This window comes from Pygocentrus nattereri, chromosome 22, assembly GCF_015220715.1.
Source record: "Pygocentrus nattereri isolate fPygNat1 chromosome 22, fPygNat1.pri, whole genome shotgun sequence".
Taxonomy (NCBI): domain Eukaryota; kingdom Metazoa; phylum Chordata; class Actinopteri; order Characiformes; family Serrasalmidae; genus Pygocentrus; species Pygocentrus nattereri.
In genome coordinates, this window is record NC_051232.1 from 30,538,095 (window position 1) to 30,557,008 (window position 18,914).

An 18,914-nucleotide genomic window follows, 5' to 3' on the forward strand; every position below is an offset into this window, starting at 1 on the left:
GGAAAGATGAGCCTTCAACGTGCTGGTTTTAAAGACCAGGCGCTGTGTGGAAATACTGCATTCAAATTTCTGTATGTGGATCCTGAACAGTGCAATCAGACACAAACACACTTGTGTAGGACATCTTACATCAAGTCCAGGTTTTCCCATGAGCCCAGTCTCTCCTGCAGCTCCCTTTTCACCCTAGAAGAGAGAGGGAATAAAATGCATTAAGAAAACAGATTGTATTCTGATTGTATTCATTAAAACGTCCCTTATTACAAGTCAGCTGCAGTTTGGTTTTCATATTGAATCAGTGTTTTACAGAGCAAGGTCATTTTAAAGAATAATGGGATTTTCCCCACTGCAGACTTATCTATGAAAAAGTCTTGTAAAGAACACAGCAGAAGGAGTTGTTCAACCACAGTAGCTCAAAATAATACCAGTAACATGTGTTGCATTCATCATTAATCAGATAGTGTTATCAGGCATGCAAACTCATGCATTCAAATGAGGGTCTATAAGCATCGTCCCCCAAGAGAAAATTGTAATAGAAACCAAGCATTGTTGTGCATTCTCAGACTGAAATATCGTCACTGTCCAAAGAAAATCAAGTATCTGTAAAACAGTAACATTACAGGACAGACTAAAATACTCTTACTTCTCAATGTAAGTTAATATAAAGAGGTTTTATCCCAAGTTATTTTCTGGGCTGAGCAACAGCAGTTCAGTATCATTTGTTTGTGGTCTTATCGCTAAAATATGTTTACCGTTCACATCAGGGGTGTCAAACTCATCTACTAAAAGGGCCGTGTTAAAAATATCAGCAAATATGTGGGCCAGTTGTGTTTTTATTTCATTTTTACTGAACATTTTGCCACCTGATTGAGCCATTGTTTATTTAAAATACACCAAAACTGCAACAGGTAAATAAGCATTAAATACCTATTCAAAAATAATTCTAAATATAAAATAACTTGTTTAGGTAGCTTTCTTAAAACTGTTTATTTTTTGCTTAAACTAAACAGCAGGCATCATTTCCTTTTGTGTAACTGCTGACCCATATATTGTTGTTAGAGGAAGAGGGTCAGAATACCCACTATGTTGCAGTGCATGCTGGGGACTAAAGTGCATCTCAGGATAAAACAATAAGAAAAGAAAATTAAAATAATTTTGCTGGCCAAATAGGACTGTGTCAGGGGCCTGACTTGGTCCGCGGGCCTTGTGTCTGACACGTAGGATGTATATTTATGTAAACAATACACAGACTATAGCGCAGGACTGTTCTTTTTTCTAGACTGTTAGGCTATTTCCCTTCTATACAACTTAATACTGCTTAATTTGAACAGAGTTGTACCTTCATGAAAACAGCCATAAAAACTTACTTGCACCACGACTAATGAGTAAGACAAGAACAATGGGACGGCATAATCAGCAAAGACTTTAAAAAGGCTCAGTAATACGCACACTACACACGCCAAACGATTCTTTTGAGAGCGCCACTGAAACATCTCAAAAGACCAGACTTTTACAAATACTCTGCAGCAGCCCGCTACCGGGTACACTGAACCCTGATTATATAAACGCAATTCAATTATTTTTGTGCACTGTAGATATTTTACAGCAGCTCAGAGGAGGTCCAGGTTTTTAAAAAAGATTTCTGACTTTAAAGTGTTGACAATCACATTTGAGACTTACAAAGGTTCTTTTCATTTCGAGAAACGGAAAATGTGAGAAAGGCTGGACTAGAAGGGTAGCTCAGTACATTAAAGTCGGCTGAACGATAATTATCTGCCTCCAAACAAATTCACTGAAGTAGGCTCTTTTTCCTCAAAGAGGGGGCCGAAATGAAGGGTCTTGGCTTTTTGTTATCTGCAGTGTATCTGTCAATCATCTTCATGAAACGGCTATTCATTAGTTTCAATGAGAACTTCTCTTTCCCATTGGCAATGTCAAAGTATCCTTTGTGCTTCTTATCTGATATTGTTACATATCCACATTTTTAAACTATTACGACTATAACAATGACATCACGTAATGTTTCGTAGTACCAAACACGGAAGCTTCAGCCAAAATATCCCATCAAACCATGTCAGAGCGTTGGCACCAAAGTGCAAGCATCCAGCCAACTACAAAAAGAGGTCAGAGCTGTGCCCGCTCCAGCTCTGTATGCAGTGATCGTGAGCTGGACAGGGCAGAGAACGTTAGAGACTACCCTTCATTTGTTTAACTTCCGGTCAAAACAACCACTAAGTACAAGTTATTCATTTTTGCAGGAGATATTTATGAGATTAGATACAACAACGTCCATTTGTATAAATAAAAGAAAAGTAAAAATTAAAATAAGTGAAAAATCAGGAGTTTTCAAAACTGGAGTTCAAAAACTGATTAAAAGCCACAGAGAAAACGAAGCTCCTAACAACCACCTGGATGAGCTGGTAGACCCCAAAACTGCCCCCATCAGATAAACAGCACTGAAAGCTTTCGTCTCTGAGAGAGAGGAGAAGATCAAGCTGCTTCAGATCTGAAAACATCCACAGGTGTTTCTGTCCGTCCTTCCACTGTGAGAAGACCACTCAGCGCTGTGGGTCTGAAAGGATGTGTAGCTGATCAAGAAGAACCTCACTGAGAAAAGGAGACGGACACATCAAACAAAGAAGCTGAACGATGGACTGACCACCCCAGAGTCCAGACCTCAACACCACTGAATGTGGTTGATTACTTCAGAATATCATCAACCAGCTTTAAAGACTGAGCTTTGGATCACTGCTAATATATTTTACTATATATAAGTAGGTACATTTAGTAGCTCACACTTCTGTTAAATGTACAGTGGGGTCCAAAAGTCTGAGACCACCAGTGAAAATGCATGAATATTACATTCCTTTCTAATTTAACAGAAAGACATTTATCACAAATTCTTTTATCAGAATAACTACTTAAATGAAAAGTAGAGTCTTTGCAATTTAAACACACTTCACAATTTCTTTGTATTTGATGGTGAATGGATGTTTTGGTGCTGGTGGTGTGTCCTTCTGTAATGTCAGAGTGCCCCCCCCCGAGCTGCATGAACAAATTTGTGCAAAAACCTCTGATCAGCAGATCAAATCCACCTGACAGTTGTCAGAAAACAAGCTTCACTGGAAGAGATCAGACTAAAAACAATCTGACTGAACACTGTCAGTTTCACAAATTCCCTTAAATTTGAACAGTGACCTACAAGTAGCGGGGAATATTAATATATTTCTTGTTCATTTTACTTCTACCTTTAATTAATTTAATTATTAAATTAAAATTCTAAAATGTTTTGTTTGTCCATATTAACCTCTTATTCACCAGGGTATATTTTGTTTTTTTCCATCTGAATTTATGTAACCAAATTTTAAGGCGTAAAAGCTCGCCTCTAATTAACAGGGAATGTGTTTTATGATCATATACATATTGCTATATGCTTACATTTTACTGCTGAAATCCAAAAGTCTTAGACACACTTTGTATTGTTTTATAAAAATTATTTTTACAGAGCAGATCACTGAAGAGACGCCATCTGTTTATTGTTTATAGCCCAGATTTGTGGAAAATGGGTCGAAAGTGCTACAGAAAAATAGCTTCTTTTATTATAAGGGTTTAAAATTACATCACCATCTATTTGACTGGAAATAAGACAGTTGTGGCTCTCATACAACGATTCTGTTCAGGTATATTTTTCGTTCATCAAGGTACAAACAATATAAAAGTTCCCTCAAAGGTACAACAGTGGTTTTACGGTCCAATTGGACACCTAAAGTGAAACCTTCCCAGGCCAAAAGTACATATTTGTACCTTTTCATAACCTGTTTTTTGTAAACTGAACAATAAAATAAAAAAGGCTGGCGACTGGAGTGTGTGGATTCAACACAAACTTAGGAAATATAAAACATAACTATACAAATATAACTGCAGTGGAATATAGTACTGTTATGTTCCCTAACTAAAGGAGCTTAAGGGTTCCACTTCAGTGACAGGTGAATGCCTTTTTTTTGATAGTGTAGTCCAAAGGCTGACGACCTCAGCTTGGGGTTTGACACAACTCCATTACATCTCTGGGAATGAACAGCTTTCTTACAGGCACACATTCAGTAAAATCCGCCTACCATTTTTATTGAGAGCACTGATGCAAATGAAGTGTACTGCATTCTGTGAATTGCTAGAGCGCTTGTCTCATTACAGCTGAAGTAATAATTGCCACTCAATAGACTTTACTAAATTATAGCAAGCCCAAGCGGTAAAAAAGGAAGAGGAGGAACAGACAGACAGACCGCAAATAACAAATGACTACAGCCGACAACTATATAATCCAACATAAAAAGCTCTCCATAATTCATAATCTAAACAGTAACACCTACATCTGTAAATCTCTGTGAGTTATAAGCTCCTAAAAGCCAAATCTCTGAGGAGGCCATTTCTGCAAGTGGATTATTTGGACAGGAAGTCGGCCGAAGGAGTTCGTTTACAGATTGGACGGTGATCAGAAGCAGTCACGGCAAGTGTTTCTGCCAGAGACTCAGATGGACAGGCCTTTTCGACACACTCCCGAAAGTGTGTTCGAGCCCATAGAGAGGGGCTATAAAGCTGCCTGTCACCGCCGCAGTGTTATTAAGGCCTGAGTCGCTGTACTCTGGCCAAGGTCTCCGCAAGAGTCACGACTGACGGCATCCAAAATGAGTGACAACATCTGGGGCTTCTAATCTGATCTATTATAAACTATTTCTGACAGCAGTCCAGAAATCGGCTTGCAGATCTGAAAACACGCCTCGACCTAAATTCTTCTACCACAGAGAAATAAGCAAAGTGGTGTGGTGTAAAGATAATATAACTAATCAAATAAGCTACTGACCATTTTCATGATTAATCAGAGTTCATTAATGAATTAAGTTAATTAATTAATAAGAGTTTTTAAAAACCCAAACTATAAAACGGTGTACTGTTTAAGATTTAAGGGCTCTATTATTAGAAATGTAATATAGTAAACAAAACCATGTTTTAATTAGTGTATAATCACCTGTAACTATGAATGTTTGTGTTTCTGTAGCTTAGAATGAGCCTTATATTTACATACAGAGCAGCTCCTCCTCTACAGAGGAGAACCACCAAATAGAACCACTGCCATTACTAAAGAACCCTTGATGATCCTTTTTCACAAGTGTAGGAAGCTTTTAAAAGCAAGTCAATTGAATATATGAGTCTTACTGCATGACTGAATTTAAAGTATGAATTATCAATATGCCAATTGCTGGCTAATCACTAAGAAGGACAGTTTTTATAGATTTTTTAAATTAAGTAATCAAGTTTAATCGAGTATTTGTGACAGCCCTAAAAGCTAATCAGCTGTTCCCCACAGTTCACTCAAGACCAACAACACAGATCATACACAGATGTTATATATATAAATGTGTATATATATATATATATATACACATACACACACACACACACACACACACACACTGATCTGGCATTACATTCTGACCACCTCCTTGTTTCTATGCTCCACTTACTGTATAGCTGCACTTTGTAGTTCTACAGTTACAGACTGTAGTCCATCTGTTTCTCTGATACTCTGTTACCCCCTTTTACCCTGTTCTTCAGTGGTCAGGACCCCCATGGACCCTCACAGAGCAGGTACTATTTGGGTGGTGGATCATTCTCAGCACTGACGTGGTGGTGGTATGTTAGTGTGTGTTGCGCTGGTCTGAGTGGATCAGACACAGCAGTGCTGCTGGGGTTTTAAACACCTCAGTGTCGCTGCTGGACTGAGAACAGTCCACCAACCAAAAATAGGCAGCCAACAGCGTCCAGTGACCACTGATGAAGGACTAGAGGATGACCAAAACAAACTGTCCTGACCACTGAAGAACAGGGTAACAGAGTATCAGAGAAACAGATGGACTACAGTCTGTAACTGTAGAACTACAGAGTGCAGCTATACAGTAAGTGGAGCTGATAAGATGGACAATGAGCGTAGAAACAAGGAGGTGGTCAGAATGTTATGCCTGATGGATGTAAATAACATAATGGAAACTTATATTTCCATTGTAAAGGATATGACACACTCACACTGTAGAGCTTGTGCACCATCTGGCCTCCAAGGTTTAAAACAAATAGAAAATGTATATTCATCTGTTTTCATTAAATATAACCCCCCAGAACTTGCCTTTGTAAACAAACTAAATAAAGTAAAACAGATTACATAATGTGTTTCTGCTAATGTGGCTTTAATTATGAAATTTAGCACAGCCAGCAGTCACAGACTGATTACGTTTTTTTTTTTTTCTTCTTTTTATCGTCCTAAAAAAAAAAAAAAGTCACCAGCGAATTGAGCAAAGCAAAACTAAACAGCTGTGCACCACTGCCACTATTGGTAATAATAACTAGCCTGTGTTTTTTGGTGTACAGTGGGGAAAACAAACATTCAATACATCAACAACTGTATTTATGATTTCTCCAGCTGTGTAGTTTTACTGGGATCATGTCTGGTCTAAATTTTTATGTGAACTGCTGAATTGAAAATACCTGTACATTTCCAGTTTATTTAGGCACACCGACTTTGTAACTGCAAAGTCCTCGTCAACTCTGTAGACTTCAGCTCACTGCCCCATTAAACACACCTGATTCAGCTCATCAGCTAATTAGCAAAGCCTTCACGAGCTGAATTCAGAGCTTTAGATCAGCGATCAAAGGCTAATCTCTATAGTGTTTTGGCCAAGAAGGTTCCCAGTTGCCTGAAGTAGAGGATGAATGACAGAAACTATGATGCAAAAAATGACATCTACAAAAGTGAAAACATTTTAAATCAATTCAATATACTTAATATTTCTCTATATGAGATCATTGTAAAAATATTATAAGATTATTTAACCTGTTACTATATGCTTGTACTTGTTTTAAGTAATTTTATCAAGTGTAAGTGGATTTTTACTTGAGAAATAATACAGATCATTTTCCTTTTTACAAAAATGATTGAAATTAGTTTGAAATCAGTCAATTTTCTGACAACGGAACGAGACACTTTCACTAGACAAAATGACTTAAATAGAGTAAAAGTGTACAAAACAGTTTTAATAATCCTTTAATATTCTTAAAATACTCTCATAATGACAACTTTAAGGTTTTGATTGCTTCTTTTTTTGTAGTGTATCCGTCACTGTATACCTATGAGGTAGGCGTGTTCTGCTCTTGCCAAGATTTAAAATCTTAAATCTGGAAATATTAGATTATTTATCTTGTTTTAAAAGTTATTTAAAAGTTTAAATCTTAAATTGATGAAGAATTTGCCTTTTATGCCTCAGTTATTGTGGAAATCTCATAATTAATAATACTGACAAAACAAGCTACATTACATAAAGCACCAGTCTGTAAAGCTTTTTCACAAAAAAAAAAACTTAATTCAAGTTTCAGTCACACAAATTCAAGTTCAACTGCTTGACTTAACAATCAAAGCATATTTTAAAAAAAACATTTTTATTCAATGGAAACTGCCCTATGGTAGATTTTCTGTTTGCATTACAGCACCGCTGTTCCCGCACCTCAAAGTTCTTTAAAAACAGAGAAACTTAGATTTTAGCTTTTATTTTTTCATTTATTTGAGCTGGAGACGCTTCTCACTCATTGCTCCCTAAACCAAAATGTTTTAGCATGCGTTCAAAAAGCAAACATTCTGCTTCAGTCAACTGAATTTGCTTTCGCTCCTCTGCTGACGCTGCCATGTTCTCGAATCCTCGCTGGCACACAGTGAACCTCAGGATATATTGGCTGCTGAAGGATCTATCCTCCGGATGCTTCGTTGCCAGGGAAAAGAAAGACACATTTCTCGGCCGCAAAAGAGGGAGCCTTCGACGTGGGACGGACTACTCGCACCGCTGTGACACAATTGGCCTTCAAATGCACTTTCTGTGAGAGAAGTGTTAGAGGCCTTGAGCGCTTCGGCCATTCCTGTCACCACCACTGCGAACAATTCTGACTTAATACGTTTCTCTAGAATGAAGCATATCACACCACACCACTCTGAACAACTCTTCCATATTAACGATTTAATTACGCAGAAACTTTGAAAAATCATTGGACACGTTACGTATACCTTCACAGTATAGTTGTATCAGGTTGTAAGGCTTCTAGCCTCAAACTTTGGCTCACTTCTTTGAGGCGATGTACCCTTGAAAACACAAATGTGCCGTGGACACTGTGTGAAATTAAATGCTGTCATCCAGGTGAAAAAGGTTCACCTTGAGTAGCGACGCGATTCCCTGTGATCTGTGAAAGTACAGGAACAGCTTTTCAAAGCCCGGTTCTGTGAGCAAATACATTTACGTTTCATTCAGATCCGAATCCTCTGGCATCAGCTTCTCCAGCTCAGAGTTACAAGGACACACTCATGTATTTAAAAATGTCGATGGCTTTCTGTCCAGATGCTGCCTGAGGCTTGCTCTCTGAAGAGAGTGTTTACAAAAAAATACTTTACTGACCCTGATTAGTAATGACAATATTGTGTTTTGCTGTTTAGTGTGCAGCCATAATTAGTGATGCTCACTCTGTTACAAAATGTGCTCTCTCTTTAGCTGCTTTTGTCTTGCTCTCTTTCTTTTTTGCCTGGGCTGATTGCTGAGAGATGATTATGAGCAGGATGTCCTTAATTAAGCCACTTTAAACTGCCCATCTGCTCTCAGCCTCACTAGCAGAGTCACATGGCCTACATAGAAATGAATATGCATGGTCATCTCCACAGGCTAATGGTAATGTAGCGATGTGCTGCTGATCTGGAAGAGAAAAAGATATTCTACATGCATTTTTTTTGCATCCCCCCTGCCCAAGTATACACTTTTGTTATATTCATCTTGACAACGAGATCTATACGTCATATAGAAGAAAGCAAACCTGCCTGCTTTTGAAACTGCCTGCAGCATAAATAATGATGCCACACTCCAGTGCAGTCATGGCTCTGTGCAGGCAAAATCAAATATTCATAGTGAGTGATAAAATATTTTTGCTGAGCACCACAGAGAAGCACCGCAGGCTATGAAATGATCAAGCTAGGTGTAAGTCCATCACAAGCTGATTCGTACCTCTAACTATTTACCTCATTCCGATATAGTGGACAACGTACGCTCGAATAAACTCGGGTTGATGTGGGCTACAAAAACAAGTGCCTTGTTTCCGAGGCCTGCATAAGTCTTGCAAAAGGCTGTGGAACACGTAATGAAATCAGTACATGAACTTTGCCTGAGGGAGAATAAATAATACACAGCAATCGATTCCCAGGAAAGTCATTTGATGAAGTGGGGCGGTCAGGCTTACACACCTTTTCTCCATCGATTCCCTTCTCTCCAGCTGACCCAGGCTCACCCTGCGATGACAAGAAGAGGAAATGTCAGGAAAAACAGCTCAGAAATGAACTGGAAGTTCAGTAAATGAAGGGTGGTCTCTGACGTTTGCATGGTATTTTAGGTGTACAGTAAAGATACTACAGCTCGACATTTCCTGTGTCAGACATCCTCAAGTTCTTGAACAGTCACAGTATTCTTAATCAATCAGTGAGGCGCTGAAAAATCCATGAGATCCCATTCTTAATCCATAGGGTTTAATATGATGTCGGCCCACCCTTTGCAGCTATAACAGCTTCAGCTCTTTCACTCAATGCTTTCCACGAGGTTCAGGAGTGTTTATAGGAATTCTTTTTTAAACGTTCTTCAAGAAGCGCATTTGTGAGGTCAGACACTGATGTTGGACGAGAAGGCCTGGCTCACAGTCTCCGCTCTAATTCAGCCCAAAGGTGTTCTATCAGGTTGACGTCAGGTCAAGCAAGTTCTTCCACACCAAACTGGCTCATCCGTGTCTTTATGGACCTGCTTTGTACACTCGTGCACAGTCATGTTGGAACAGGAAGGGGCCGTCCCCAAACTGTTCCCACAAAGTTGGGAGCATGAAATTGTCCAAAATCTCTTGGAGCTGAAGCTTTAAGAGTTCCTTTCACTGGAACTAAGGGGCCGAGCCCAACTCCAGTGGCGGCGCTTTACACCACTGCATTCCACACTTTGCATCACGCTTGGTGACGTAAGGCTTGGATGCAGCTGCTCGGCCATGGAAACCCATTCCATGAAGCTCTCTACGCTGTTCTTGAGCTGATCTGAAGGCCACATGAAGTTTGGAGGTCTGTAGTGATTGACTCTGCAGAAAGTTGGTGACCTCTGCGCACTATGCCCCTCAGCATCCGCTGACCCCGCTCTGTCATTTTACGTGACCGACCACTTCGTGGCTGAGTTGCTGTCGTTCCCACTTCCACTTTGTTATAATCCCACTTACAGCTGACTGTGGAATATTTAGTAGAAAGGAAATTTCACGACTGGACTTGTTGCACAGGTGATGTCCCACGGTACCACGCTGGAATTCACTGAGCTCCTGAGAGCGACCCATTCTTTCACTAACGTCTGTAGAAGCAGTCTGCAGGCCTAGTGGCTTGGCTTTATACACCTGTGGCCATGGAAATGATTGGAACACCTGAATTCAATGATTTGGATAATTGAGTGGATATTTTTGGAAATAGTGTATATGGCATGCTAGGTGTTTCTAATAAAATGGCCAGTAAGTGTAGGTGCAACTCTTGAAATATTTCTAGCTCAAGCAATAATGCTCTCCCGGCTTGCCTGGCACAGTAATTCTCGGATTAAGAGCAGACCAAATGAACCCCCGCAGCTCGCCCCAAAACCATGTCAAAACTTGTGGCTTCATGCAACCTCAGGCCATATTTGTTGCAATTCCTCCCCACCTAATCCAAACCATCCCATTAAAAAAGATTCTGTTGCAGTGATCTGATTTAAAGGTGGCACTCTTGAAGCTTCTGACAGATTATTTCATGTGTTGTGTAAGGTAGCACCTCATAGCACTTCAGTTCCACTGGCAGAAGAAGGGATAAAAAAAAACTGACAGTTCACAGTTGGCCCAAAAAAAAAAGGCCTTGGGGGACTGGAGAGGAATTTTTAAGCCTGTTGTTGGCCCACTTTGTGAAGTACAGCATGACAGTTTGTCAGTTGTGTACATGCTACGGTTTCACATCTACTACAGGCTATTTCAGGGTGCAATGGAAGCCATTTTAATAGACTTCAAAAACGTTATTCAGGCGGGTGTGGTGACATGCCGGGGCTCATGGGACACCTCTCAAGCATGTGACAAACTGCAATGTGAGCCGTTTATCAAATAAGACTCACCTTATTCCCTGGATGTCCGTCTAAACCAGGCGAGCCAGCAATGCCCGTGTCACCCTGAGAAAAGATGATTAGGCTTAATGAATGAAGAAACAACATTGCAGGGCAGTGCTAAGCTTTAGTTCAGCTTAGTATATACAGTCAACCCGAGCTAATTCCATCTTTGGAGAGTTACACCCACGCTGGTTAATATTGTTTTCGGCTCAATAAGGAAAGGTCTTTTTGTCTGTTGGTCTGTCTGTATGTGTTGTGGGGGGAGGAGGACTAGTGGTGTGGGATGACGAGCTCAAGCATTATACCCTTAAATTGTATCAGGTTTCAAGGGTTAATATGTCACCACATGGTTATCTTAGCATCCGCTGTAGAAATATAGACCGGATTAACACACTTCCCGTCTGCTGCCACGCATCTATTTACTAGAGACGTGTGACTTGCAAACAATCTCTCAGCGTTCATTTAGTAAATCCCGGGCAGACGGAGTGGAAATAGAATGGTGCTATTTTAATTGATGCTGATACATTCCAAGGAGGAATGTTTGATTCATGTTAGCCTAACTAATTCAAGAATGAGCAGAAAATAAAAGTAGAGACTAAAGCTCAATGGACAGCATTTATAATGATTGAGCTGTTTGAGTTCTCTGAAAGTTAGAAAATAACTATAACTCATATAAAACTATGTGTTTGTGTGGGTTTGTTTACCTGTATCTGTTTATCTGTTTACCTGTAATTTTACTTTTTTTTGTATTTTGTTTTGGCTTTTTTTTTCTCAATTTTCTCCCCAATCTCTTTCCCAAATTTCTCTCCCAATCCATGATACCACCAGCTCTAGGAGGATGAAAGCTAGCGCCACATCTTTTTAAACTGCCAGCAGCTAACCACCAGTCCTTTTATGTCAGCAAACAGACACCTGGGACAGGTAGCATCATGTTGAGTGCTGGGGGAGACGAGGAGCCATGCCACCCACCCAGAAACTTTACTTAATTTTTATAAGGCAATAGATTTGCATGGTTTTTTAAGTACAGTTTACAGTGTAAAATTGTTACTGCGTAATGAAGGAAAAATTTAGAAACGCTTAATATGATTTGCTAATATGATTTCTCTTGCACTTCAAAAAGACTTAAGCCATTTTGAAGGTCATTATAATCGGAGTGTCTCTTTTATTTAATCATGACTTTTTTATCTCACGTATGATTTACTATCTCAGAAGTATGACTAACATGTCATAAAAATACTACACCACCTGAGATAATGTGTCATAGCAAGTCATAAAAACTATGAATCATAAATAGCAAATAATTACTTAATACCTCATAATAATACTACCATAATTATGTAATAATTATGAAATATTTTGTCAGAATTATGAGACGGTACATCAAAATAATGGGACAGTAAATCATAGTAATGAGCTTGGGATGCTCTCTCATAAAGAACGCTAAACTAATGAAATATTAAGTTGTAACTAGATGTGCATTTCCTAAAGGAACTGCAAGAGTGCTTGAAAAGAGCTGCAAGTGTGTGTGTGTGTGTGTGTGTGTTTCTGTGTAAGTGAACAACGCCTCATTAGGTATGTGTGGTGTGTGTGTCTGGTGTGTGTGTGAGTGTGTCTGTGTGGTGTGTGTGACAGGGAGAGATGTATGTGTTGGGGGTGTCATTCAAATGAACTGTAATCTGTTGTTATGAAGCTCTTAGTGGAGAAGCCTTGTTTGAGTCCGATTTGCACCCTCTGAACAAACAGTCATAACTCTGGAAATGTTTACTGTATCGCTTAACCGGATGGATGGTGTGAAATGAGACCCCTTGAGGATTATTTTGGTGTAATGTTGTGTGGATTGAGAAGAAAATGTCTGAGTTATGATGCGTTAAACACAGAGAAAATCTTGAAATAAGCAGATTCTGATTTTGAGAAATTTACATGGGAGTGAATGGGGCAGTTTTCTGTGCCTAGTGCCAAACAAATGCTCATAACTCTAAAGCTAACTGATAAAATGATGAGATATGTTGAGGTTTCAGAAAGAACAAGTTTCTCTACCATTTAAAACTGAAATGGTTTAAGGATTTTGAAGCAGATTCCCTGCGTGACGGCTGTGTCTGTGGCCTGCTGTAACATCATCGATGTCGATAGAATTGGTAGTTCTGAACATTCTGCCATTCATTCATATGGGAGGTTTTTAATTTTTAAACTTAATTTTATTAAAAACTACCAATCCAATCGACAAATCCAAAGACACAGAGCACAAGTCACAGCGCAGAGACCTTCAAAACGCAGTTTGAACGGCGTCTGTATGTTAAGCGGATCGGGCTGTATTAATCGCAGAAAAGTGTGGAAGAAGAATAAGAAGTATGAGAGACAACAATAGAGCACTTTTTCAAGCTCTCTAATTATGAGGCCACACATTATTCTGACATGGTAAGTCATCATTTTGAGATGTTCTTATATTTATGAAACTCTTGAACATATTATTTTGAGATATTAAGTCATAATCATTAGAGGAGTTCTCGTTGTTATGACTTGCTAAATGGCTCGCTTGCTAAGTGGTGGAAATGAATGTTTGTAAACTGAGTTTTTAAAAACCTTCTACTTGTCTGGCAACCCTATCAGACCCAAACAAAACCTGTAACACTGACATACCTTCTCACCAGCGATTCCAGGGAGACCATTCTGTCCTGAATCCCCCTGGAGAAGACAGAAGAGAGCAGAGATGGCATTTTAGTGGACAATTCTGCACTGACATATATAGTCAGTGGAGAGCAGAGCTGCAAAGCCCCATCGCACTATTACAGCTGTTAAGGGCCTCTTCTTAACACAGTGGCCAACAGCTGCAGAGCCGGATAATATTACTTGATAATTGGGAGAGCACAAGCTCCAGACCTGCAGTAACCTTGCTGGATGTGCTTGACTGCACTGGAGATTTTCATTTTTAGATAAATAATGTTGTACCTGGGTTCTCTGCACTTCTCTCCAGCTGAAATATTTTAAGAATTTAACCAACATTTATTACAAAAATGAATCAGCCAGATGACATTTCTGACCTCCTGGTGTTTCATTAACCTTCCTGTTATGTTCAGCTTTGAGGAACAGCAATAATGTACCTGGGTCAAATTGGCCTCCTTCCGTGTTTAACCATTTGACAGTAATTTAAAAAGATATTTTTCTCCATAAACATTATGTTTAGCTCAACTAATATCAATACTGAGTGTAATCAAGTTTTTCTCCCATAACAGATCCTGGTTTACTTTTAATAATTCACTTATTTTTCATTAATAAATCATTTTAACTGTATGTTTCTGTACGCTGGGAAAAACTAGACATTCATTTTCCTTTTTTTTCTTTTTTTTTTTTGGTTTAGACTGATTTAGTCTTTGATTTGCATATTTTCTGTCATTATGTTGATTAAAACAAACAAAACGTTTCTTTCTGTTCTGGGTCACACTGACCCTTTCATTTCAAATGGCACCAAATGAACCAGCAGAAAATGTTTCTTGCTCCAAAAATTACTTAAAAATATCTTTCCTGTAAGTGTGAAGCAGGTCAATTTGCTGTACAACAAAAAGGAGGGTTAAGTGGTGGAGCTTATTCACTTTAAGTTATACTCCATCTTTCCGAATGCACTCCAAAAGATTGCAAAGTCTGCACCAGCAAGTCAACTTGTCTATCATTTCCCTGCCTCAGTCCACCAAACCTTCAGAAATGAATGGTGCTTCTCCTGAAACCACTAGCAAATGCAAAAACTATCCTTAAAATGCCCTTCCACTTTGTCTCTCATGTAGCAAAAAGGTTTTTAAAGAGATTACAGAAGCATACGCTTTTACTGAGATAGCTCTAATGAACTACAGTGCCATGAAACAACTGCTGCAATTTCTCAATTATCTATACAAGTCAGAAAACCTTTTCTTACATGAATGTTCTTTCTTTAAAGACTTCTATTAATGTATTTCAGATCCTGCAACGCAGCACAAAAGTACAGTATATTCACCAAACATCAGTACAGGTACTCTACCATAGAATCGCCTTGATTTCCCAAGGAACCAATCAATGGATGGTTTATAAGAGCCAGTTTTTTAAATGATGTTGAACATTTTAAACAGTTTAAAGAACCTCCACACTCTGTGGGCCACCAATGTCTTTCCTCTCAAGTAAGACTTGCTCTAAATTTATGGCTTATCTCTGTAATTTTCTGAAGGACCATGGATTAATCCCAGTTTATTTAATCCCTGATGCCTAAATCTGGACCGCCACCACTGTCAGAATTCCAACACTGGATAATATTCTCCCTCAGAGAAAAAAAACCCTCCTGAGTAATCCTACAAGAAGCTCCTGTTGTAGGTCATTATAATTAACCCATAGTTGACACTCCAGAGCTCAGAATCGGTAATGCCCTTGTGCTAATCTGTGTCAAAGGCAGCCTAAATTGGCTCTATCTTGTACCCGGCCCACTTCGGAGTTGGGAGGTGAGAATGCCCTCTGGCGTGCGATCGCACCCACCTTAAACAGATTTACTTCATATTAGCTTCCAACCACATAATTACTGCTGAGACCATGTCCAATTTGGCTTGTCTGATTTCTGGAATAATTTCTAGTGGTTCTTGGGGGGATGGATGGCCTGCTCTCCAAATAATTACACCATCAATTCTATTTTGTTAAATAATTCCACCATTTGAATGACTGGACAGAAACGGTTATTAGGAAAAAATGCCACGTTTGAGAAAACTGAGAGCAAGATCATTTTTAAGGAGGTCAAAAATTCAATCAAATAGGCTATGTTTGCAAGCAAAGACTTATGTCAGTCTCATCGAATACATAACAGATTAAGACTGAGGTGTTTATATGCACACTCTATTAAACAATCTGGCGGAATACCTTCATTTACATGCTCACTGCAGGTTATCCAATTGAAAATGACATGCATGCATGGAGAACCACTTAGAGTAAACATTACCATAATAACAGGCATCACGTAAGTCCAGTCAGAGTGAGGTGAGCAGCAGTGAGCAGCGCTTGTGTTTTTAATTGTTTTAAAATGATGTCAGACTCAGAAAAATGTACTTCACATGTCCTTATAAAAGAAGGCTGAGAGAAAGACGCCGTGTTCTGAGACACATAAGCTGGACCTCCTAATAAATAGACACACGTTCAGCTCTGTCTCCTCATTATTGATCACCATCACTGTAATATTTCATCATCAACATTAACACAAAGGTAAGCAGAGGGACGGTGGCGTTCGAGTTGCAGTGTCTGAGATTTTTAAAACACAGAGTTAGAAAAGAAAAACATCTCCCAGTGAAAGCCGCGTTTTACAGTAGAAATAAATGGAGCTCATTATGCAGGTAGTGAACTACGCCGCCTGGCACAGCTTCCCAAAAACCATAGAAACAGACCAGAAGTTAGGACCCTGTTGGGGTTTATCCTAAAGAGAAGGACCCTGGACTCTAAATTCACTGTAAGGAGAATTAGTCAGTGAGTTTATCTACAATGCATCAATTAACAGACTACTACTCTGAAAAAGACTTTGTTTACATCTCACCGATGGAATTATGCAGAAATTTGGAAAAATCTCTGGAATTCCCTGTGCTTTAGTGACTGACACGATTTTCTACTTTGAATTGTAAATTTTATTGTCTGTTCAATTGGGATCTTCTTGAAGTTCTTAGCAGTTCTGGCTATTTCTGTTAATTAGCACTTTTACTTTTCCTGAGTTTACTTCATGGTAACATTATCCCCATTGTTTTCATTCCCATGCTAGGACAGACGATAAAGGCCAGGATTAGATGCATTTTGCACATTTTTAAAGTCTTAACCATGATGAGTCCAGTTTATCAGCTCAGCCTGTACAAAAGAAGCCCCTAACTGTTGGTGCTTTTCAGACAGGATTTTCACTGATGGTGATGAATCTGATATCATCTGGCCAATATATCAGTCGGGTCACGAAACACAGGAGGCCGACTAGAGGATTTTCACAAAGTGCTGAATCTGGATTCGGAAGCATTTTAGTCTCCTCTCCTGCTTCCCCAACTCAGCACTCCGCTTTCTTTTTCCTTCTGAAAGTTCTGTGAGAATGGATGATGGAGAACAAATTACATCCTTGATGAGGAGCATAAAATGTGGTTTGATCCCCAAATGGCTTGCTGTTGGTGATATTCAGATGCCTTTTCTTCCAGGAAGTAATGCCAGAACAGAAAGGCAGCGGGAGCCCTCACATAATCCCAGAAGGCGTGAAAAGGCGCGTTTCATTCAAGCTTAATGTGTTTTCTCTGCCACGGAAACGTGTCGCTATCCATGAATTCCCACATTCAGGAAAATGTAGGTCAAGACACATTTTTTCTGAGCGCTTGGAGATAAACCCTCAAATGTAAACTGAAGTTAACTGGCAAAAAAGGAGTGCAACAATGAAAGGCACAGGTTTCTGAACTATATTATAGAGCACATTCACATTTCTCATAATAGGCTTAAACAGGCACAGCAGATATTTCATGTAACTAATGCTATTTTATTTATTTTTCCAATAAGACACAACTACTTTATTTCATTATTTAAAGGATGCATGGCATGTAAAACTGAATTTTCACTGCCTTCTTTGAAATAAAGTTTTATATAGTATCCAAACAATTTTTTTTAAAACGCACCCTTTACTCCGCAGCCTATACTGTCCTTACACTGAAACTAAAACACAAAAACATCCCACTGATGTCATAAAAAACAAGATATCTCAGCCTTGACTGCTTTGTGAATGAGAAATCATTTACATACAGTTTTATGCAAATGTCTGGGCACCCCATGACAAAACATGACATTTTGTTTATTTTTTAATTTTAAAAATCTCTGCAGCAAACTACATATTTGATTAACTAAAAAATAGCATGCGTAAAAGTTTGGACACCCTATTAAATCAGTACAAAAACAACCCTTGGCAGATATCACAGGCTCCTGAAGTAGTTCATAAGGTTTTTTTTAGGTATGTTTTGGATCATTATCCTGTTGTAGAAGCTTCAACTATGTGACTGTCAAATTTACTTCCAGAATTGGCTGATATTGAGTTGAACCCATTCTTCCAATTAGCTGTGTAATGTTGCCCATTATCCTTTAGGGCTGCCACAAAACCCCAGAGTGTAACAGATCCACCTCATGCTTTACAGTAAGCACAGTGCTCTTTTCATCAAATGCTGCTTGTTTTTTTTCTCCAAATATACTTTGGCACTTATGACCACCAAAATCCACAGAACTTTCCATTTTGCATGTTTTAGACGTTAATTTTTGTGATGAGGTTACAGGTGAAATTTCCTTCTAATGACTCTTCCATGCAGATCACGTTTGTGCAGCAATATTGCACAGTACAATGGTGCACCACCAATCCTGTGTCAGCTAAACCTTGCAGCTCCTTTGTTGCTATATGAGTGTTTTGCTTTGCCTTTATAGTCAGCATGTGAACAGTTCTATCTGGGAGTTTTCTTGGTATTCCAGGCCTTGTCTTGACTTTCCCTAGTTCCCCTTAACTGCGACTTCTTAAGGACATTTCAGGCATTAAAAACTGGCAACTGGAATTACTCTGATATCTTTTTATATCCTTCTTTTGCTTTATAAGCATCAGTTAGCCTCATTTTCAGATCCACAGCAGCTCAGAAGATCTCATGGTTGTTAAGTGTTGGCAGAAGGGTTGAAAAGTCAGAGAATTTATTACGCACCAAAGCTGTCATTGGCTGATAA

At 39.0% G+C, this 18,914-nt stretch overlaps 1 protein-coding gene across 1 annotated transcript in view; it reads right to left on the reverse strand.

The window, feature by feature from the left end:
• LOC108429281 (collagen alpha-1(XIX) chain) overlaps nucleotides 1-18,914 on the reverse strand; it is a 269,795-nt gene that overhangs the window by 210,770 nt on the left and 40,111 nt on the right. Inside the window, exons 10-13 of the mRNA XM_037532973.1 lie at nucleotides 13,845-13,889; nucleotides 11,217-11,270; nucleotides 9,314-9,358; nucleotides 130-183 (exon numbers count right to left, since the gene is read on the reverse strand). Of these exons, the coding sequence (XP_037388870.1) occupies nucleotides 130-183; nucleotides 9,314-9,358; nucleotides 11,217-11,270; nucleotides 13,845-13,889 (198 nt within the window). The remainder of the gene's footprint in view (nucleotides 1-129; nucleotides 184-9,313; nucleotides 9,359-11,216; nucleotides 11,271-13,844; nucleotides 13,890-18,914) is intronic.